At 40.6% G+C, this 24,477-nt stretch overlaps 1 protein-coding gene across 2 annotated transcripts; it reads left to right on the forward strand.

The window, feature by feature from the left end:
• The first annotated feature begins 18,062 nt into the window (after nt 1–18,062).
• LOC124155646 lies at nt 18,063–24,084 on the forward strand. 2 transcript variants are annotated; one of them, XM_046529649.1, is made up of 2 exons: nt 18,063–18,395; nt 20,373–24,084. In XM_046529649.1, the coding sequence occupies exons 1-2, from the start codon at nt 18,393–18,395 to the stop codon at nt 23,652–23,654; spliced, it is 3,285 nt and encodes a 1,094-aa protein (XP_046385605.1). In that variant the 5' UTR covers nt 18,063–18,392; the 3' UTR covers nt 23,655–24,084. The 2 variants fall into 2 exon arrangements, with proteins under 2 accessions (XP_046385605.1, XP_046385606.1); XM_046529650.1 differs by having other exon boundaries at nt 18,063–18,334.
• The last annotated feature ends 393 nt before the right edge of the window (nt 24,085–24,477 follow it).

The following is a 24,477-nucleotide window of genomic DNA, read 5'->3' on the forward strand; positions in this document are numbered from 1 at the left end:
TGCAAAGGGGCATTACTTGATGTAGTATGGATATTTTCCAGGGGCTTGGGTAGTAAAAATAAAATAATTTGTATCGAAAACGTAGTGATTTCGCAATCTTTCGTCCGTCAATCTTACTTGAGCATGGTCAACTGCGGACGTACGCACTCGTAGTGCATTAACTTGCATTACGAGAGGTAGCACCGTTCTTTTTCGGGGGCTTTGACAGTGAAAATGGAATTATATGAAACAAAGTCGTGAGTTATTTCTGCGTAATGTCGTAAAACTTATTTTAACTTCGGGTTTGGTCAATATTTCTATCGTACAGGAGCAGTTCATGACGAGTTCAATGGTGATTACTGTGTTCGTAGAAGTAACGACGGTGCATAGCAACATATTCAATCGATCTTTAATTTCCGGATTAAGATTCATTAAGTTGAAATTAATGCAATTTTCGAATTGCCAGCCATTGTTTAGCTAGTAATATTGAGTCAATTATGCTTGACTAAACACCTCATTGTCCGTTGATTATTGTCTTCCTGCAGGTCACAACGGCTCTGATCCAGCATAAATTTATTCTTTGGGCATGTATTACTATTTATTTTCATCGTACCTTTCGCGAAGAATGCCTAAAGGTATTATTTAATGAGTTAAAAGCAAAAATTTGTCGTTGCCCCGTAAGACTCTGTGTTATAGCAGGGCAGCGCATCATGGCTAAATGCGCAATTTGGCCACGCCCCCCTGGCTTCACTTCCCGCTATTGGAAAGGATAGGGCGCGCCCCCTCCAGTAACCTCTATGGTTGCCCCCTTGCCCGAACTAGACCCTTTTAACTGTCATCGGACAACTCTCAGCGGCTGAACTGTAAGCATTGTGCCGGAATGCCATTCTGGTACTGGTTAACAACAGACATAATAGTCAAATAACACTTTTATCAATTTTGTTTCCTCAAAATTTCTAAAATATACATTCGCAACCAAAACAAAAAAATTGTAATAAAATATAAATAATAACTAGTATTAAAAATCATACCGTAATATTTTACTTCTAAAAAATTTAAGGAAAGTGCGTTCCAGTACTGTTAATTTTACCATGACGTCACTGCACGTAAGGGACAAATATTTCTATGGAGAAGGAAAATCTTACAAGAAAGGTTATGCTACACATTGACTGCTTCAACAGATAACTTTATTACCTTTATTTCATAGGTAAATGGGCAGTGCTGTAGCCGGGTTAGCTTGACGAAGACGCTGCCCTGCCTTGCAAAGTCCAGACCATAGGACACATCAGTTTCGATGGTCTCCCAATGTGTGTACAGAACGTTTATATCGTCGCCCGTCTTCACTTCCACGCTCTGGATTCTGATTCCTGGAAACTTCAACTGCACGCATGGGAAAAAAATTAAGGATGAGACAAAGTCGTATTCACTTACACATCACTAACTTTGCAGCACAATGCCATCTTTAAGGTATCATTTTTTGTCAAAAAGATGTCATTGGTAATATCTTCTATGCGCCGAAAATTATAGGAATATATTATAATGAAATGCGCCCGTTCTCAGGCAATGCTGTACTTAACAGGATTTTCCAACACAAATCATCTATAAAAAATAGAATTCAACTATATGCCTTGGCTACCCACAGCCAAAACAATACCCATATTTACGACTTAGAATATACCGAAATTTTTGATACTGAAAGTAATAGAGCGAAAAGATTATTTGAAGAAATTATACATACTTCCAAAAACTAAAATAGTTGTAATAAAAGATCAGATATGGGCATTTTAAGCAAAATTTATTATTATTTAATTAACAAAAATTGATAGGTAAATTTTAAATACAGGATGTCTGAAGTATTGCAGAAGAAATCTGCATTACTTTCAGAATGAAGGGTATCTTTCAGAATTAGGGGTATAAGTATGAAGTGATATGACGTCAACAGTGGCCATGATGTTGGGCTGATTGGGAGAGAGGAAAATATAATTGGTTTAAGAAAGGAAGTCATGAGAATCTTTGGTGTAAAATGGAGGGGACTGAACGAAGGGTTGGATATAGAAATCAACGGATGGAGAAATGCGTTCCGTAAGAGAATTTTGGAAGGATTACATGCCTGTATTCGTCAAATACATACTGACTCCAGGGTATGGAGAATGAGGGCGGAGTCAGTGGGGGGTGGAGAAATGCAATGACTGATACTTTGGAAATTTTATTAAAGAGGGAGTCGTGGGACAAAGAATGTGTTGGTACTGGGAGAGAAAGAGGCTGGGGATGGAGAAAATATCTTACAGGTTTTTCATCTGGGACGGTAGCACGGCGAGGGTGGGGTTATGGTGACTAACTGGATTATTGTAATAGAGTACCTTAGAAACCAACGGAGAAAAGTGCATTTTTTTTAGAGATAAGTACATTTAATGGTCGGTGGGATACGCAATACTGTTGTGGCAAAGGGATACAAGTGGATCAATGATAAACATATAGACTCATTGATTTACATGTATCTTTTTGTCACAACAATATTGTGTAACCCCACCAACCATTATCTGCGCTCATCTCCAAAAATAAAAAATTGAACTTATCCCCCTTGGCTTCTAAGGTCCTCAATTCTAAGATTCAAAATTACTCTCAGACCCAAGTATTTTTCCGAAGACCATCCTATCGACCTTCACCTCAGCGCGTCATCAGCAGCTTAGAACTAGCGTTAGAGATTACCTCATCCGATGTGTAAGGCGGCAATGTGTTCTTATGCATTTCAAATATGTTATTGATGAATGCATGCCAGCGATAGAAGACGGGATCTCTGGCGGCAGTGCTTGGAGCTCCCATCACAGATACTTCCTCCTTATGGGGAAAAATATTTTTTATGGATGAATGTAAAAAAACACGACAATTCATGTAAAAACTCAAAAACAAAAAAATGTATACGTGGTGCAGAAATATTATGTCACGAAATGTTAACTCTGGATAACTGATGGTATCATGAACGAAAATTACCAATGATATTCAGGTCAAAAACTCACCATTTCAAAATACAGGAACTTTGTACCAAGCGCTCTGATTGACCGCAAGTTTGCCATGTTGCCGGATGCCTTGGACAATCGCGATTTCCAGCAGGCAAAATATTCGAAGTCATGAGTTGTCCAGATCATCCGGCAGCAGGGCAAAGTCGCGGCCAGTCCGAGCGCTTGGCTCAAAGTTTATTTAGTTAAAAAATAGTGCGTTTTTGACGTAAACTCACGATTAATTTTTGTTTCCACTGGTATCAGCCTTACAGGGGTAAAAGTTCGTGACACAATTTTTCTCCATTCTGCATATGACTCAGTACTACACAACATATTTCCGCAATTAACATTCCAATGATGCATTTTTCAAAGGAAATTAGGACTTTATCCCGACGGAAAAATGGTCATGTCCAATTTAATGTCATCACTATTTTGTTGAGCTTTGCAATGAGAGAATTGAATTGAGTGCATATGAACTAAGGCAGGAAATGAAAATCCCATTAAAGTTAGATGGTAAATATCTCTTAATTGTGGACAATGACAGGCTCAGAGAAATTAAGGTTGGAAGGTTTCGAAATGTAGTGTTATAGAAGAATGATGACAATCAAATAGATCCCAATCAGCAAATAATATCCCAGCAACATCCAGACAACATTGTTAACATATGACATCCGTTAAAAATTGAACGGGAAATTTTCGGGTGCTGTTGGTAAGGGGGAGGTGGCATTTGGGCTTGGCGCTTGGGAAGCCGCCACTGTAGATGGGTTGGGTAGAGGGTTGAGTAAACCTTTGGAAACCCAAGCACCGGGCCCAATCACCATCTACTCCTGACCAAGAGCACCCGAAAACTCCACACTCCATTTTAAACGCAAAATATATACACTGCTCAATTTACATGTACTTGAAAGTGTTACGCGGTAAAGAAACCTTTGTCGGACAAAATAAATGACCATTTGCAAAAAGCAAAGTTTTCATTCCTTCAACTCCTACGATAAAGTATTTCAACCAAGTAACGCACACTACTATAAAGAAAATAATTTTTACTCACCTTATACTGGCCATCTGGATCATGACACAGGGCGATTGCGAGATGACCAAAATTATGCAAATCCCCGTAAAAAGGGTAATTCTTCGAGAGAGCTGGGCAGGCTTCGATTATGTTCCCTAAGATATCAATGCCGGCAACTCCATCCAAATCAATCATTTCTCCACGCTCCTGGAGAAAAATTCCTTATTATATAATGTAAAACAAAACAAGTGAAAATATAAAAAGGTCCGTATATTATCCAAAACATTTTAGCCGAGGAGTTTACATAGAGGATAGGAGGATTACATTCCGTCCCGTAGGTATTTGATTGCGGTAGAAGTAGAAGTTCATTGGCGATTTAGGAGGGGGCACGTGCTCTTCACCCCCCAGACGCTTAAAACAATAGACAATATTTTAATATCTTTATAATTATGTTCGTTCTGTTTAGTGTATCACGGAGCCTTAACCATGTAATACTTAATCGCAAGTCTAGAAGACAGATTTGCCGGCCATTGCTCATTCACTTGTAAGCGCTCGAAGAAATATCATCGCCCTGGTGGGTAAAGAGCTCCAAATCTGTCATTATATTGGTAACTTATTAAAATTTTCATATTACAACTTTCATATTATAATAAAGAGAATATTTGGAATAGTAATTTTTGTATACTTTTTTGAATCTTAACTATGGGAAGGCCATTTGCGTGTCAGACACCTGTCCCCCCCTCAACGAAACAATCATGAATCCGCCCTTGAATACATTATCACCATAGCCTCCGTGATGTAGTGACCGGAACACTACCTATCCCTTATATAAATTCCGTGAGAAAATTTACCTGAAATGGGAATCGAGCCACAGACCCACGACTAATACTAAAGAGGATCCTCAAGTCGGACTCTAAATGTATTATTACTCACTGCGCATTCAAATGGGTTTACAAAAGTCGCCACTCGAGTCACTAATGGAAAAATTGATCCGAGTTTCACGGGGAATAAGGTATAATTTGGGGTGCTAACCAAAATATATGTGTATGATAAAGTGATCTATCATATTCATAACTTTTCATCGCTATTCCTCGCAATTACAAGCATTATAATGCAAAATATTGGAATAAAGTGTAGATCGCATTCCACTTATAACCACGTCACGGACATTTTTGAAAGCCAATTAAAATGCGACCGAAGTGGCTACTGAAATCAGCCTTCAATGGGATGGAATCTGGCTTCCTCAGTGCAGTCTCTTTGTTACAAACAAACTTACGAACTTTCAGGGATACCGACATTAAAAAAATTGAAGCGTGCCCGATATTCAAAATTTTGGCACCTTTGACTTATTGTTAGTAAGCACGACCTCCGCCACATATGCCACAGAGTGGACTTGTGATTTTAACACCTTGTTCGCTAAAATCCATCCCTAAGTTCGTTCTGAAACAATGGCTCGGTGTTGTTATTGGCCAACACTTTTTACGCGCTCGTTTTTGACAAATCGCGCTGCTTTCCTTTCTATTTAACTAAGCTGAAGAATTAAGTTCGTCTGCGCTGGATGTCATATGTTCGATGCCTCAAGTGAATGGGAACCAAAACCTGTGTCAAAAACTAGGTAAGACAGCTACCTTAATCACTAAGCGTACACGACGTTGGTCTGAAAGCGATTGAATTTCCCGGAGGCTAGGCTCCGCACATCGCATTTTGGTTGGTTTTCATAAGGTCACGTGCCCTCTCCGCCCTGTACCTAAAAAAACTTAGGATTGCCTCTCACTCGCAAATTTGTATTTGAAATGAACTCCAGTATAACCCACACTGGATTGGAATTTGAACTTGAGTATGCCAAACGACGGATGACTTTATCTTATGATGAGTATGCATTTCTTGTTTGGGACCCAAGCTCTGTCCCGTTCTCGGATGGGAGATTTTACAGGAGAGGAGGAAATGGGGCAGGCTGAGTGGTATGCATAAAATGGGTAGTGAGGAAAAAGTATGGAATGAATTCAGGAAGGGCATTATAAATCGAGCTTTGTTGGTAAAAATCATCACCAGTTTAAGATAAAGTTTTGATAACAAAGGACAAATGCAAAGCAGGAACTTCTTAAACAGGACTAAACGGGACTGGAATGACCTACCAGCAAAAATATTTCAGCCCTTCCCAAAATGTTACATAATTTTAAAAAAGCTGTTGAAGAAGAAGGGTACAAGGGTATCTTATGATGTTTTTTTCAATCATACATTAACGACTTTTCCCCTGTGGATGGCGTCAATGATGCGGTCCTTCCAGCGAATCAGATCTTCAATATCGAAGACGTTCATCTCCTCTTCTCTCCTAAGGTCCTGAAGAAAAAAATCACATTAAAAAATATGAATATTGTGAAGTTCGTTGACCTTCTGAACACGACACAAAATATGGAAAGAGAGATAATAATTTAATTAGCTCGATGAGTGCGATAGATTTGGGGTCAGAGTCCGTTTCAAAATAAAATATTTTCTCTTAAATGCGAATCATGGGATATAGCGTCCGCGTCTCGAGAGATTTCCATTCCAATGGGGAACATGCATGGAATTTGTTCATCATCCTAGTTAGTCTCAATGAATAGAAAATTTTCTCACGAGTCCAAATATATAAGCCAAAACTCTCCTAGTACTCCACAAACGTCAATAAATGCTAATTAAAAATGCTCGAATATCGCTTGAAGTCACGTGACCTGAAACGCCTTCTGACTTCATCGCACGGTACACCGTTCACTTCGCTAAGAGAGTAGAGTGTTAGAGGCTTGAATGCAAGATATTTAAAGTAAAACTGCAATTATTATCGCCAAATTTGCATTTGAGCCCTCGTAGATCGATTTTCTATCCACTTCCTTAGTCTGTCATAAGTGGATACCGTTCCGTGACGTCACGCTCCGATGACGTCGTATTTTCAAGCAGCCGATGAAGATCAATTTTTAAAGACTCATAACTCAGCTAAATAGCATTATTCATACGCGAAATTTTCAACAAGTACATTTGAGGAAGAGGCCTTTCTATTCCAGTACTTTAAAAAAATTGTGCATGTTCCCCATTCGGGCTCATGATCACTGAACCCTAAACTATGAAATGATGATAAGTGAAGACAAAAAAAATGCGCATCTCACCATATTGCGAAGGATCTCTAGAATTGCGCCTCGTTCAACTGCGCCTGGGAAAATAAGCAACTGTATAAGCGTGCGTGAGTGAGAATGAGAGTGTTGAGATTTCTGATGATGTAGGCATCTTAAATGAGCGGGTACACAACATTTTACATATTTGTGCATGAAAAAGCTATGCGCGCGATGGGTGCCGCAATTTCACACACTCGAGCATAAGTACAACCGTATGACCACTTCAAAGGAGTGTTTGGCGACGTTAACTTGCAACCCGAGCGAGTTTTTGCGCCGTTTCGTAACCGTGGATGAAACATGGATCCATCACTATACATCAGAAACCAAAGAGCAATCAAGACCATTTGCTTATGTGGGTGACCGTACACCAAAGAAGGCTAAGGTGGTCATCCTTCAAACAACTTCATTGCCACAATTTGTTGGTATGCACGCGATGTCATTCCCATCAAATACCTTGAAAATGGTAAAACAATCACTGAAGAATGTTGTTATTCGGAGCTTTTGGGTAAATTCGATATCAATTTGAAGGAAAAGCGACCTTAAATAAAGAAGAAAAAAATTCTATTTCATGAAGACAATGCAAAGGTGTACACGTGTTTAGTCACTATGGTAAAAATCCATAAATTAGGCTACGAACTGCTAATCCACCCAGCATATGCTACAGATTTAGCCCCCTGCTACTACGTTTTGTCTCAAAATATGATGAAATGGCTACACGGTTTGGGGTCGAACCAAAAGGTTATCACTGAAACGAACGCTTATTTTGAGGGCCTTTATAAAATCTATCATTTAGAAGGAATAAAATACTTGGAAAAACGTTAAACTAACAGTATCGAGGTAAAAGTAGACTATGTGGAGGAATAAAACGTTTTTTTCGAAAAAAATATATTACACCCAAAAAGTCACCGACTTATCAAACCACCCTCGTATTTCCGCCATTATTGGATCAATCGCTGAGGCTGTCCCTCTGAAGTTATGGAAAAAATGATCGTGAGATGCGGCCTTCATTATATGCATCACATTTCATAATGGCGTCATTTCATAATAGCGGTGCCAGCCTCGGTGACGGCGAGGTATGGTCCTCGCCTGCCATACCAAAGGTCGCGGGTTTGAGCCCCGCCTGGGTAAGTTACCATCATCCAGGGCATGGATGTTTGTGTCTGTTCGATTGTTAAATGTTATCTAAAACTTCGATGTAAAGTATCTAATAGTGCTGTTCTCGCAAGTGTGGAAATAAAGAAATAAATAACACATAATTTATTTCATTTCATTCATTCAATGGAATTCACACGAAAAATGATTCTGCCGATGGCTTTATACCTCGAATAAGTACTTGAGCAAAACCTCGCTTTACAATTTTAACCTCCACCTCCGGTGCCACAGTGCCGTGTATTCGTTAGGTGGCAGTGTTCTGAACTATATCTTACGACTTTCCACACCTACGCACAGTGGTGCCCACTCCATGGGGCCTGAGCCCCCTCAAAAATTCGCTATGGGTGTAGAGGAAAAAATGTGTCTGGCTTGTCGATTTTCCCCGGAGTGTCCAGATATCGAGATTCTAGTAATCAGGATTCTAATGTTGATCACATTGCTCTTATAAAATGCTTAAAAAAACTTACTACTTATAAAATTTCCCGGGGCAAGATCCCCGGTTTGGGCCCCACCAATATTTTTTGTAAGTCGGCCTCCCTGCCTATGCATAAACTACGTTATCCGTTCACGATAACGCAGACATGGTTTAAGCCCAATAATAATGGGAACAGGGTGTTACTCTCCCTGTTTGCTTAATGCAGTTTCTGAGGAATCGCGCCATTTGGCAGTTCGACAGTGAAGACTGGTATATACTCACAGATAGCTTTGACCCCGCCTGGCGAGATGCCCACGAGCGTTTTCCCTGTGGGAAATCAATTTTCGGAAAGTATCCCTCGGCGATGGCTTCTTTAAAGTCGAAATTCTGTCTCACGCGACCAAGGTTATTGCAGAGTCTCTCCACGTTGTACCTGATCCAGATGAAAAGATGTCACTGGCATCCATTATAAAAATGTTGTAATAATATTATTTCTCAAAGTGAGATCCACCATTAAAACGGATATTTTAAGCATGCATTTTAAGGAAATTTCAGGTAGCCCCGTGTAATAATGAACTATCTACGGCCGTTTAAATATTCAGAGAAAATCCGCGAGGTGAGCGAGTTTGAGCGTGATTTTCCTAGTTTTATATTTTTGTCTATTTCTTTGGTGTGAGTGGGTCACTGGCGTAAGCGGAAGCTTCGCAAACCTGAGTGTGTGTGTGATTGAGACCTATGCGGAATTTTTTTTCCTTAAAGAAAATCTATTATGTGAGCGAGAGAGGTTGCGCGACTGTTTTTTTCATGGTGTTTCAGCTTAATTTTGTGTGTCACCTCACTGTCATCCTTCTAACTTCAGCCCCACCACTTTTTTACCCAGCAAAGAGTACGGCCTTGGGAAATTTATTTTCTTTCAGACCCGAATAAGAAATTAGAGTTGAGGCAACCTGCGAAGCATACTAAGCTTCATATTTAAATAAGAGCAATGATTTCGTATCCCATCTTGTTTATAATTTTAAATCCAGGCCGAATGGCACAAACGACACACTCCTGACAAGTAACAAGTAAATCCTCAACAAGTACCTGTTATATGAGTCTTTCAACTGTCTAAACCTCCTTCGTTAAATAATAATAATAATATAATCTTCGTTATAATAGGTTACGAATTGGTAATTTTATCATTTTTAATTTCATGTCACAAAAGAAAATAGATGAATAATAAGTAAAACAATTAAGAATTTTAAAATTAATTTCGCATCATAAGATCAGAAGATCCTCGTTCGAATCTCAGTCAAAGCGAATAAAATAAAAGATAAATGAATAGAGTCTAGTATAGGTTCTGGACGGGGAATGAGGAGCCATTGTCTCCTAGTGCTGTTTTATTATTGGCTGATATCTTTCCTCTCGGGATCAAGACGCTCAAGCCACTTACTTAAGTTATGACTTTTAATTTTATACAGATTAAATAAAACACTTTAATGTACAGTATTAAGCGCAATATAATCTGAAAAAACCATTATGTTTTCATTCACAATTGATAAAAAATGCTTATAGTCAGCATACTCAGACCTGATCTGAAGCTGTGACCAGCATAGACCATGAAAGGTCATCAGAACTCAACCTCGACGCAGCTAACCCGAAAAGCAATGGAGAGAAATGCAATCCAGCTCTGCGAAAACCTCGAGCAGAAATGCATATAGTACCGAAAATTAAATCTTTTCTGTTAAATACGCCAATTATTTGAAATTTTCACCATCTGAATGGGGTACGGCCAAAAATGATTCGGATAGTTATTATTACTAATAGTATTACTGACAGTTATTAATACGGTAGAACTCCAATTCTAATTGAAATTCTACCGTAAGCGAATTTAACCCACCTGCATATAAGTTGCTGGTGCATGTAGTAGAACAATTCTCCCCTTCGATCTTTGTTGACTATTATCTTCGGGCCATCGAAGGGGTAGACCAAATGCCAATGCCATTGATGGGAGTTGAGCCCAATGTCCTCGCGAAAGTAAGCCAGTCGATGCTCGAAATCCAAGTTGTTGGCTGTCTTGTCACGGGGAATGCATATGCTGGGCTGCCAATTGAAAAGCGATAGCAGGGCAAGTTAATCACTACGGTCTCGCCCGTAACGTCGACATGGATATAGCATCATTCGTTATTAAGGCTCGTCAAACTTTAAGTGATAAAGCATTGATAAAACCTCGGATGTAAAGTCAATGATTCCTAAAACCTCGTCCATAACGTCACCCAGACGGCACAGAATCCTCCGTATCTAATTCGTATGCAGATAGTATGTAGATACGGAGGATTCTGTGCCGTCTGGGAACCATATCTAGCTCCAAGCTAGGACTATCCTGATAAAAGTATAGAACTCTTTCAGCATCAGGACTTCATTTAAACGTTTTTGTAAGTTTTGATTCTATAATAGCATACTGTACTGTGCCTTTACTGAAACATAAATCTGTATTCTTTGCATAGAAACACTTCATTTTGACGACTTTTTGGCATCAAATTTAAATACCGCAACACTATTTCTCATTAATTTAGTTTTAAATACACCAATATTCTCATTAAAGTATGTATTTCATGAAAATTCGTAATTTTTTTAATTTATCCGGTGTTGTTGATCAATTAGTTAAATAATCCTTTCATAGTTTCACTCTGATAGAGCTTCGATAATTGCGTGGTCCCGTAAATGACGTTATAAACAAGTTATACGGGAGTCAAATGCCTCATCTATGATGCTTTTCAATTGTCTTTGCGGCTAACCCAGTCGTGCAAGTTCGGAAAGTTTCGAGCGGTGTCGCGGCAGGAGGTGGGACCCGCGACACTATGGAAGTGGTATGGGAAGAGAGAGAGAGAGGCGGGCGTTGCCATGTCTTCTCAAAAGACTTTTTCTGCGAATGGAAACGAAAGACTGCGTCAAAAACCTTCTCACCACTTGGCAACACAGCTTACGTACTCGCGGAGCGTACACCACGGAGGTCTGGAAGCGATTGAATTTCCCGGAGGCTAGGCATCCTTTAGCATTTTGGTTGGTTTTCAGTAAGTCGCGTGCCCTCCACCCTGCCCCCCCTCCTCCAAAAATATAGATCTGCCTCCCTGTTAAAAACTATTTGGCATTAACATTAGGAGTAAAGAGTATCTTTAATTTCGGGTGTAAGTTCGGAATCAGCTTGAGGGTGAAGGAGCTCTGAACGTGAACGGAAATGGAGTACAAAGAGAAATAAAGTAAGATGCAAATTGGAAGGCAAATAATACAGGAACAGCTTGCTTTTCTCAACGTAGACCTTCTGTGGGATTAATGGTAAGCCCGTCGTGAAACTATTTCACTTTTCAACCTCATACATCATAAAGCGTATTGATGCACTACTGCGCTGGTAGTAGTAACGAGGCATGTTTTTTCCGCTGCCTCTTCTTAACCTGTGGACCTAAAAGTCTAAAAAAGTACTTTCAATTACCGTTAGCACGGAAAAGATGGGCTCATTATCAGTTGAGTAACATTTTGATAACTTGAAATACAATAGGGTGAGGATATCTTTTAAATTGCTTCCAAAAATCTTTTTGAATTATTAAAATACTGGGACAGAAGAATGACCAACATTACATCACGTGGATCACTTTGACGGATCAATAATGAACAATACGAGATTCTACAAATTAGTGTTGAATTCCTCTCATGTTGCCCCCAAAAGAATGCGAACACAGATGAGGGTTGGATAAAAATAAACTAAAGACGAATAATGGATATGAGGATATTTTAATTGACTGTGATATCATTTAACATTCTTATGTAATGTACTCCCGGTTAAGCTAAAAGCCACCGAGTACGTCCACCATATTGCGGGTGGCGGGTTGATCTCTATGTAAAAATGTAAGCTGCCATATAAGCGGCTTAACTCGTCGAATAATCAGTCGCGGGCAAAAAGCGACGGCATTCCGAGGATTTTGGGTCCATTTCTGGATAATATAGGCCATCTAAACGATAATAAAAGCCTGAGAAGATGCCGTAATATGGCTACAGGAGACCATAAACTATATTATTTTCCACATCGCTCAGAGGAGAGGTCAGCAGCTCTTCTTCATATGAGTGAAGGTAGCTACAGCAGTGGTTGGTAAAGCGACACGCATCTCACCGGGTTCGGTGTAACATTTGTTTTAAAGGCTTTAGTAGTGCAATTTGGATGGCATGGGGAAACAACCACATTATTTTCATCCCGAAGAGTGGCAGCTACTCCAACCATTCACTCAAAAGACATGATGGCCTGATGAATACAATCGTCGGGGTACGAATGGATGGCAAGAATGGAAAAGAAAGACCTCGAAAAAAGGTGTCAAAGAGATGAAATACGTAGGTACGAAAAGATTATAACTGATAACTTCTGGTTTTACTTTGTGAAAGCTCTACATATTGGAAATAAAGAAATAAAACTTTGTAAGGTTCACTATTATTTTAATATAGGTTGTGCCCATATTTAAATAATAGTGAACCTAACAAAGTTTTATTTCTTTATCTCCGACGAAAAGATTTGCTGATAGACGATTTCATTGGAGAGCCGCGTCAAACTAATCTAACGATCAATGATTTCCGGCTCAACTTTGTGGAAGTTGAAGTTCACAAATGACAAAACGACAACCTCAAGAGGTCAAGTACCTTGAAAATGACCTCTAGAGATTGAAACATGATTTACCAAAACAAATAAATCCATGGAAGAAAACTAAGTCGTTTCGCCGTTTGAAATCTTACGATTGTTGACCAGTGATGGTGATTATAGAAAATTAAGTATTTTAAAGGTAAACATACCCTGCTCTCGTGCGGATACACTTGAAGATAGAGCTTGGCCATCTGGATCTCTTTTCCGTCGATGAAAGAACTGGGGAACATCTCGTGGTGCTGAGGAAATTGAATGTCCCTGGTATCGCGACGATTCATCAAAGCTGTGCAGAAAGCATCGACGAACAACAGAGGGTTCACGCGGTCTCGGGCGAACACGGCAGCGGCCAAGAAATTCCAGAAATTCCGTCTCCCTGACATAAAATAAAGACACACGCGCAATGAAAATTGTCGATTGATATTCACTAAGATTTCCAATCGAACTCACGTGTACAGGGCGGAGAAAACTTTATCACAAAACTTTAATCCTCGGTAGCTGATGCCAAAGAGATCAGGGCTCCTAGGTGGGTCCTCTGAAGGATGCAACACACCGGGGCCGGGAACCAAGTCAGTGACTTATACGCCCGCGCTCCCGAGGAGGGGTTTGGATGGGAAGGAACAAGGAAAGAGGCGCCGCCGCGATAGGAGCCCGTCGACGCCTCTGGGGTAGGAATAGAGTTGGAAGGTACGCGGTGCCGCTATAGAAGCGGAAAGGGCCCACTTACTAGCGAAACCCGGCGGCAGCCATTAATGTGCCAACGATTTCGGAGTATTTTCCAACTAAAGAGAAAAACCCAGCGATCAAATCGTTGGATAATGCCAGTAGGAACCAAAATTACCCATGATATTTAGGTCGACAACGACCTATTTTTAAACTAAACAAACGTTGAGCCAAGCACTCCGATTAGCCGCAAGTTTGCCCTGTTGCCAGATGCCTTGGATACATCGCGATCCCTGACAGGTAAAGCATTCGACGTCATGAGTTGTCCAGAGCATCCGGCAACAGGGCAAACTCGTGGCCAATCGGAACGCTTGGTTCAATGTTTAAGCAACTAAAAATGGTGCGTTTTCGGCCTAAGCATCTTTAGTAATTTTAGTTCCAACTAACATCGGATATTCAGGGTTAAAATTTCATGGCACAATTTTTCTCATCCTCTATAAGCAATAATGTCGTACATCCAACTCTAATTCTGGGTCAAACTGGACATTTGATTAAAACAAAGGCGGTGGAACATTAGAAGATGCATAAGTATTGAATGAAACTTAAACTATGTTTTTCCACATAAAATATTTTATGTGGAAAACCGTAGTTTATTTTCATTCAATATGAATAAATTCCATAAAGTAACGCCTCAAATCATCAACTTCAAGATGCATAAGTGTTGGGCAAGAGGCGATTAAACCTCAAATTTCGGTAAGCATTTGCTAGAATTCAAACAAGCGCGAGATTTGAGTGTCAAGATTCCTCACGAACAATGCAAGGTGGAAAACTTGAACTTTTTGGAGCCGCTAGAAATTTCTATGTCTTGTCAATACCAATGTTTATGTTTCGTAAACGATCTTCTATACCACCCCTCTCCTCGATCGTGTTTCCTACCCTCAAACCGAACACGTAAACTATTTGCCTATAATAGAGTTATCTCGGAAGAAAACTTGGAATACACAAAACCAGTCCTTTTTATACCTACTTAGCGTCATTACTTAACCAATTCAACAAAGCTCACGAAATGCATAACGGAAGTAGTGATTTGTATAGGCGATTTACGTTGATATAAAAAAAAGTTACATATATAAGGGGTTTCATTATCCTCTAGAAATTTTCAGTGAATTGGCGATTCAAGTAAATTTAAGTTTCTAAAAGATGGGTAACAATACATGCTACGGAAAGAAAACAGTGTAGGTTAATTAATCGAGTAGAAGTAATCGGATTTCTAGTAACGATTACTTTTGTAGTAATTTGTACTTTTAACGATAACTTTATTACGAAAGTTAATTTTTATTTGTAATTTATTCCTCACGGTGGAAGTTGAATCGTTACTTTCGTTGTTATCGTTACTTGTTCGTAATCGATGATTATTTTTCTCTCGCACTTACGTACTGTAACAGAATGTAAACAAGCCACCATGTTGTTAGTTTAGATAATTTGAAATTAACAACGGTAGTGAGGAGGCAAGAATAGTGGTAAGGGACGCGGAGAGGAAATACACAAGCGGGAGTCGTTGTGTTGAGAGAACTACGCATAAGACGTGTTTTAGAAGATCGGCAGAATAAAAAAAAAGAGAGGACGCAAAGAAAAAGGAGGCGCCCAAAAGAGACAGAGAACCGATACAAGGAAGGACGCGTGATCGACAGACAGGGATCGTGGTGGAAGATATCAGGCAGAGAGTGGAGTTGTGGAGTACTGTACTATCCGGCAGTGTTTGAGTGGAGACGCGAGAAGTGAACCCGATAAGTAGACTTGAATGATTATAACCAACACACAAGGGGAAGAGTTAAAAGCCCATTGGAATATAATTGGAAGTTATGCAATCCGTTTGTTATAATGATCGATTGTAAATTGGGCCCAATTAGTCTTATTTCTTGATATTCTGAATATAAAAGTGTAAAAGTGGTATTTTGTGCATGTTATTTTATAATTAAGTGTGTTTTTATACCCTAAGATAACACGAAACCAAATATATAGTAGGTGAGTAGTGTTACGTAATTTGGTAGTGTTACAGTACTTACCTAAGAACATTTCAACTAGTTCTCTCAAAATCCTGCGATGGGTAGGAATGAAGACGGAAAACTTGGCGCGGCGGTCCAACTCCATCCAATGGGTCAGGAAAGTCGGAGCCCTGGTGTACCAATCCTGTATTGGGACAACATTGTCATACTCTTTGAAGCGCTTTTGAATTTCTTCCTTTATCGGCCAAAATCTCCTTGCCTACGTATCAAAGGAAAAACAAACCATCAAAAAAATCTCAATGAATAAATACAATCCTGAGGCCATAGAGTTATGTAAATTTAGTGATTTTTCCGGGTACTCTTCCGCGTTTATCAATTTTGTAGGACAATAGTCAGTCCTTCAGTGGACCTGAGGAAGCCAACTGGAACGTTGGCGAAATATTGTCCTACAAAATGGATAAACGCGGAAGAATACCCGGAAAAAATCACTAAATATCATCATCATCTCCGCGGAAGCCTACTTGGAAACAGAGTTAGTTAAACTTTGTGAGGAAAGTTACTAAGTCGTTATTCATCCCATTACAAGCGAAGCTCATGAATGGCAGCACCAAATTAGCATTGTAATCGAAGAAAATATTTTAATTTGATGATGATAATAATAATAATAATAATTTAATAATTTTGTAAGAACCCGTCACATTTATTTACGGTGCGCAACTTTTTTTATGTGACTTTCCATTAGTAGTCTTAATTTTTTTTATTTCCGGCAAAACTCCATCAGTTATCATCCTTAGTTTTGAACATTCATACCCATAATTTTAAATACACCAAAGGATGAAGTTCGCCACGAAAAAATATTTAACTTAGCCGGGGTTCGAACCAGGATATACAATTTATTAGTCAGGCGTGGTGGCCAATAGCGCCATCAAGCCATTTTATCAGAACGAACTTATTGATGGCGTTTACCGAACAAGGTTTTAACGTCGCAAGTCTGAGCCGTCCATGACTCATGGCCTTCACGAAGAGTAGTGAAAAAGACTGCGGAGTGCGGGTGCATTCCACCGAAACTGCTTTTTACTCAGGCGAGTGCCTGTGCAGTGGCTGACCTGGTGGGGATTTCTATAAAAGGGACCTGCGCACAGTGGGCGGAATACCCAATCTAGGCGGAAAAAAATATTTTTTTCTAAATTTGGGCAAAATATGAACTATCTCCATGTTTTTGTTAATTTATTAGTGAAAATTATTAGCCAATAATATTTTTCAAGTATTAATTCGCTTTAAACTCAATTTTTGCCATTCAATACCATTTTAAGGTATTTAGGGACTAGGCCTAAACTAGCGGTTTGACAATGGCAGCCTTGCATGCACATCCGATAATGGTACTTCCTTTTACTTGCCCAGGAATTGTGATCGTCTCCAAAAATATATCTTCCAAATCGTAGAAAATAATGGAACTTTTGTTTGCGGGGGGGAGGCGGTTTAAAACTTACCGTGATCACTCGCCTCCACGAATTCGATTCCGCACAAATTTTGTTGATTTTGACTGAGGCAGAAGTAAAATATAGATAAGAGATGTAAATGTTTTATTGTATACGATCAGGTATTCAAATCATTCCCCAAAGACAAAACAAAAACAAATATGAGCAGAGCAAGGCTACAAACATTCAAATAAAACAAAATATCTATTTCTGTTCGGTTTTGCGCCAAACGCTCTCGTTTTGTCTGAGTTACGACCCGAGCGGCGCTGCCTTCGCCCTCCCCCACTTCCTCTCGTCTCGTGCGGGCCGGATCGACGGAGCGACTTGGCTCTCTCTCTCTCTCTCTCTCTCGTTCGTCACCGGCGGAGAAACTCCTCGCACCTGCCCTGCTGTACTCTCTCTGCGGTTGCCGGGCACTGGACACGTCGCAACGGCCTGCCAACTGCTGGTCCTTCGGGCTCACCTATTGTGTTATAATTGTGTGGAACTTTAACTTGAGCTGGTCCTTCGGCTCACCCATTGTGTTATAATTGTGTTGAACTTTCAATTTTGTATTAAAACTATACTGTCTGAAAATGTGGTTTATTTCCGCCACATTTATTTTGGTCCTTCGGGCCGGATACATTGTATTCGCAATCAGTGCATGAGTTTATTGTACCCAGTGCTTGTAAGATACAGTCAAGTAGTATCATCGCTAAATGTTGCTCTTTTCTGCTCATTTTTTAAGTTTTTTGTTTCGCTGCATCTACAATCAAGTTGTACTCCGCTGACGGGTGACGACACGTGCTCCTGACTCATCGTTGGATTTGACGAGCACACTGACGAGCGTACGTTATCCTACTCCTCTCCTCTCCTATTTTCTACCTCGCGGCTGCCCACGGGAAAATGGTATGGATATTTTTTGTATCTTCTTAGTGTGTGTGAATACTCTTAAAAATGAATTTTGCAACTTTTACCCGAAAGTCAAATCTCTTGAAGAAGAGGCTTGAAAAGGTTCATGGTTCCGTGCTCTCAACGGAAGCCTCATCGAAAGAGTCCCCTCTTTCAGACATCCAAATTAGGCGTTTGACTTGCTGGAAAAATGAGATTGTTAATACGATAAGTGAATTCAATGATTTAGTGAATCGTTTCATCGATACAGAGACTCCCTCGGGGCTACAAGATGACGAACTTTTGGTGAAATTACGCGAAGAAATGTTAGATCTCTGTGTCGACGCAAATTGCATTATTTCTGCATTGCTGCCGATGGCAAACGTTAAACCAGACTACCTCGCCGGAACTCTTGGTGAAAATCCGCTCCCGCGATCCTCTGTTCGATTGCCAAAGCTTGAGCTGCCGCAATTTTCGGGCGAACCCATTAAATGGATGCACTACTACAACGCGTTTGACGTAACAATCCATAAGAATCAAGTGTTATCCTCAGTAGAAAAGTTCCAGTACTTGCTAAGTTCTCTTCGTGGTGAAGCTCTGCAATTAGTTTCCGGATTGCCCATTACCGGAGAAAATTATAAGATTGCTTGGGATTTGTTGCATCAGCGTTATCACAACGTGCGGAAATTAGTGTCTCTTCATGTAAGCAAGATTCTGGACATGCCTCCGGTAATGAACGGCTCACTTTCGAGCATTCGTTCTTTTTTATCAACGTACTTTGAAAATACGCAAGCATTGTCTGCGTTCCAATACGATATTACTCAAGAAAACATTTTGCTCCTTTCCATTCTCATAAGAAAATTGGACTTCGAAACTCGGAAGCGTTTTGAAGATACGCGAGGCGTCAATCATGAAATTCCGGCCGTCTCTGACTTGATTAATTTTTTGGAAGCCGAATGCGTCCATTTTGAAGACGCAATAATTGATGGAAGGAGAACAGTAAAGGGTCCTCAGATCAGAATTAATAAAACGGCTCTGATTACCACTACCACGGGGAACTTCTGTGCATTCTGTCGAGACCCAAGTCATGCCATTTATTCGTGCTCTGCTTTTAAAGATAAATCGCCGCAAGAAAGGAAAGTGATAGTGGGGGAGAAGAAATGGTGTTATAATTGTCTCGGAACATCTCACACTGTCAAGTCATGCAACTCATCTCGGAAATGTAACCGTTGCGCTAAGAGGCATCATTCGCTCCTGCACCTCGACGTGAACTCCTCTTCATCGCTGAATAATCGCCCGGGTACCGCTGCAGCTAATGCGCAATTGCCCTCACTATCAATTTCTGGTAAATCACAACCGGAATTAACTACAGAAAAACACTTTGTGGGACTATCGTCGTCAAAACCTAATACGTCAATTTTATTGGCAACAACTTTGATTCGTTTAACTACACCAAGTGGCTTCTCTCATGTAGTTAGAGGAATTTTAGACTCAGCATCTCAATGCAGTATCATCTCGGAACGCTGTGCTCAAGTTTTGAACGTTACACGCCGACGAGTAAATAATGAGATTAATGGACTATCACAATCTCATGTCAAATGTAATGGATTAACTTTTCTTAGTTTATCATCTGTCGGTGGAAAAGTGCTCGCTTACTCACATCCTATGATGATTTTACAAAATATCACTTCCAATTTGCCTCTCGCAACTATTTCGCCTGAAGTGAAAGAGAAGATGAAATCATTTGTCTTGGCTGACCCAACCTTTGATGTGCCCTCTCCTGTTGATGTTTTAATTGGAGCTGACCTCTTCCCTCATGTATTTACGGGAATTCGCTGTTTCCTTGGAGAAAATTATCCACTGGCCCTTGGTACTATTTTCGGATTTGTTTTAATGGGCTCAACTCCAATTACTCCAGTGTCTGAAATTAATCACAAGCCTTCCGTCGCTTTAATTTCAACCCATGATGCTAATCTCAATACTTCTATTCAACAGTTTTGGAAACTTGAGGAAGTACCTCATTTTTCGCTTACTCCTCAAGACCGACAATGTGAAGAGCATTTCCAATCAACGCATTCCAGAGATGAAACTGGTCGTTACATCACTCGGCTGCCGTTCAAGGACCTTCACCCTCCTCTTGGAGACTCAGCGCTGTGTGCCAAAAGAAGATTTTTTGGTCTGGAAAGAAGACTGTCAGCGCAACCTCTCCTGAGAGAGAAGTATATTAAGTTTATGTCGGAGTACCTCACCCTAGGTCACATGACACCTTGTGATAATTTCCCTAGAGTTAAGCATTATTTTTTGCCGCACCATGGAGTTTTTAAAAATCAAGATCCAAATTCAAGCCTGCGGGTTGTATTTGATGCTAGTTCAAAGACCTCAACGAATGTCTCACTTAATGACATTTTATTGTCAGGACCCAAATTACAAAATGATCTTTGTGAAGTTATTCTGCGATTTCGGTGCCATTCAGTTGTATTTGCATGTGACATTCGTCAGATGTATCGTCAAATTAAAATTCATCCTGATGACCAGCACTTCCAGTTGATATATTGGCGTGAAACCCCTACGGATCTTGTCAAAGTTTTCAAATTGACAACAGTCACTTATGGAGTGACGAGCGCACCGTTTCTAGCCATCCGCACTCTTCATCAACTGGCTGAAGATGAAGGTGCTCAGTTTCCGCAAGCTGCTCGTGTCCTAAAGTCTCAAACGTTTGTTGACGATATCATTGCTGGTGCAGATAATGTGCAAGAAGCCCTCACACTTCAACATGATTTAACAAAACTCCTCTCATTAGGTGGCTTCCAGTTGAGAAAATGGTGCAGTAATTCTGATATTTTGATATCCCACATCTCAGAAGATGATAGAGAAATTCCTCTCTCTTTCCAATATTCGGAGCAACCTATTTATAATATATTGGGTCTGCAATGGAATTCCACATCCGATGAGTTTTCTTATGCTGTGAAAATATCCAATGTACCTCATACTAAACGCTCAGTACTCTCCGCTATCGCAAGAATATATGACCCCTGCGGTTGGTTGGCTCCCGTGGTATTTTTAGCTAAGTCATTCATACAATACTTATGGACCCTTGGTCTTCAATGGGATGATCCATTGTCTTCTAATGTTGCCTTCCGGTGGGAAGAAATTTTGAAGAATCTTGCTAGAGTAAAGGAAATTACGCTACCTCGATCTTTATTTATCGAAAGAACAAGCAGTGTTCAACTGCTTGGTTTTTGCGACGCATCTGAGTTGGGATATGCCGCAGTCATTTATTTAAGATGTGCTTCTGCTGACAACAACACCAAGATAGCATTGCTCATGGCTAAATCCCGTGTTGCACCTCTCAAACGTATCTCTCTACCCCGATTGGAACTTTGTGGGGCGCATTTACTGGCTAAACTCATTCATTATAGTTCAAACTTGGTGTCCAATTACTGTAAAATGGAATCTGTCACTGCCTGGTGTGATTCAACCATTGCTCTCTCATGGATCCGCACCCCTCCCTATCGCCTTAAGGTGTTTGTAGCAAATCGAGTAGCCCAGATTCAAGAATGGGTACCTCCTGAACGTTGGTTTCATGTATCGTCGCAACACAACCCCGCTGATTGTGCCTCTCGTGGATTACCCACTCCTCTCTTCGCGAAGAATTCCTTGTGGTGGTCTGGCCCTCGCTGGCTCTCTCTCCCGCCAGAAGACTGGCCGTGTTCTCCATTCGCTCCTTTGGACGAGGATCTACCAGAAGTGAAACAACCAATATTCAACGTTTGCTCCTCAACAGTAATTCCTGAATGGGATCTACTATTCAAGTTTTCAAAGTGGTCCACACTTCAACGCGTAGTAGCATTCATAAGACGTTTTGCTCATAATTGTCACCGTTCGGGTAGTAAATATGGTATGCTTTCTTCTCAAGAACTCCAAAAGGCCACTCATGTAATTTGTAAACTTATTCAGAAAATAAGTTTTAAAGAAGAATTGTTACTGCTTCAAAAGGAACAACCCTGTACGAAGAGAATGCAACGCCTTTCCCCCTTCATAGATGATGAAGGTTTGCTCAGAGTTGGAGGTCGGCTTAAACATGCTGATCTACCTCATCATGGGAAACACCAAATTTTATTACCTAAGTCGCATCATGTAGTCAATCTACTAATTGATTATTATCACATAAAGTATTTGCATGCTGGCCCTGTACTCCTGCAGTCTATCTTGTATGAACAATTTTGGATACTCTCTGCACGATCCGTTATCCGCTCTCGGATTTTTAAATGCATTCGTTGTTTTCGGTGCCATCCTAGAAATGTACCACCGTTGATGGGAGAATTGCCGAAGTACCGAGTGAATCCAGTAAGACCATTTCAGAAGACCGGAATGGATTATGCTGGACCCTTCACTATTAGGAGCCATGCTCTAAGAAGAACTGTTCCATTAAAGGTCTATTTGTGCCTTTTTATTTGCATGTGTACCAAGGCTGTTCATCTAGAAGTAGTCACTGATCTCTCATCGGACGCCTTCATTGCAGCACTAACCCGATTTGTATCAAGGAGAGGACTTTGTAGTGATCTATACTCCGATTGCGGAACAAACTTCGTTGGTGCATCCACGCAGTTGAAAAGGACAATAAAGAACTTCTATTCATCACCGGAAACTCAAGAGGCCATTTCCCATTTCGCTACTGAAAACTGCATCAACTTCCATTTTATTCCCCCTGCCGCGCCCCACCAAGGAGGGCTATGGGAAAGAGCCATTAAAAGCGCCAAAACACTCTTAATTCGTTCCATTGGCCAAACTCTTCTCACTTTGCAGGAATTTATTACGCTTGTCACCAAGGTAGAAGCCATGCTGAATTCTCGTCCTCTTACACCTCTTTCCACGGATCCTGCTGATGTATCGGCGCTGACCCCGGGACACTTTCTCATCGGAACCTCAATGACAGCCATTCCAGAGGACGATTTCGCCGCTCTACCCACCAATAGGCTCAGCAGATGGCAGACTGTTCAAGCCTTCTCACAGCGCATCTGGCGCCGATGGCATCAAGAGTACCACCACACTCTTCAGCAGAGGTCAAAATGGACTCGGCGCAGGCGAAATCTTAAGGTGGGAGATTTAGTTGCGGTGCACTCCCCGAAAACTCCTCCTCTTCAGTGGTGTTTGGCACGCATAACTAAAGCCATACCAGGTGATGATGGAATAGTTAGAGTGGTGCAGCTGCGTACCCCCAAGGGCACTCTTACCCGTCCTGCCACCCGAGTATTTCCCCTCCCAATTGACGATTGACATTTGTTGACTGACGTACATTTACAGGAACGGTTTATAATTTTTTGTGTTATGTATTATGAGTTTCTTTTTTCTCTTTTTATTGAACAAGGTGTTCAAGGGGGGCGGAATGTTCGGTTTTGCGCCAAACGCTCTCGTTTTGTCTGAGTTACGACCCGAGCGGCGCTGCCTTCGCCCTCCCCCACTTCCTCTCGTCTCGTGCGGGCCGGATCGACGGAGCGACTTGGCTCTCTCTCTCTCTCTCTCTCGTTCGTCACCGGCGGAGAAACTCCTCGCACCTGCCCTGCTGTACTCTCTCTGCGGTTGCCGGGCACTGGACACGTCGCAACGGCCTGCCAACTGCTGGTCCTTCGGGCTCACCTATTGTGTTATAATTGTGTGGAACTTTAACTTGAGCTGGTCCTTCGGCTCACCCATTGTGTTATAATTGTGTTGAACTTTCAATTTTGTATTAAAACTATACTGTCTGAAAATGTGGTTTATTTCCGCCACAATTTCATTAATTCACTCAGTATAAGCGAAGAAGAGCAAAATAATAGTTTTAAACAAATGGTAAAGGTGGCTAAAAGTTTAATTAATATTAGTATACGAGTCAAAATTTTGCTATGCATGTAATTTTCTCTGCGGCAGAATGATAATATTCACAATAATGTTATCATATTATTTGTCACTGTCTGACGTTTCGATTTCACTGCTATCAGCGACCTCACTTTCTCCTGGTATGAACTCACATGGCTCTTTTAATAATTAGAAAACTTCAACAGAAATACCATTACTTTTCTTTGTAGTTTGTTGATGTTTGGATGAAATCAGAGGATCTGAA

The sequence above is a fragment of the Ischnura elegans genome, chromosome 3, assembly GCF_921293095.1.
Source record: "Ischnura elegans chromosome 3, ioIscEleg1.1, whole genome shotgun sequence".
NCBI classification, from domain to species: Eukaryota; Metazoa; Arthropoda; class Insecta; order Odonata; family Coenagrionidae; genus Ischnura; species Ischnura elegans.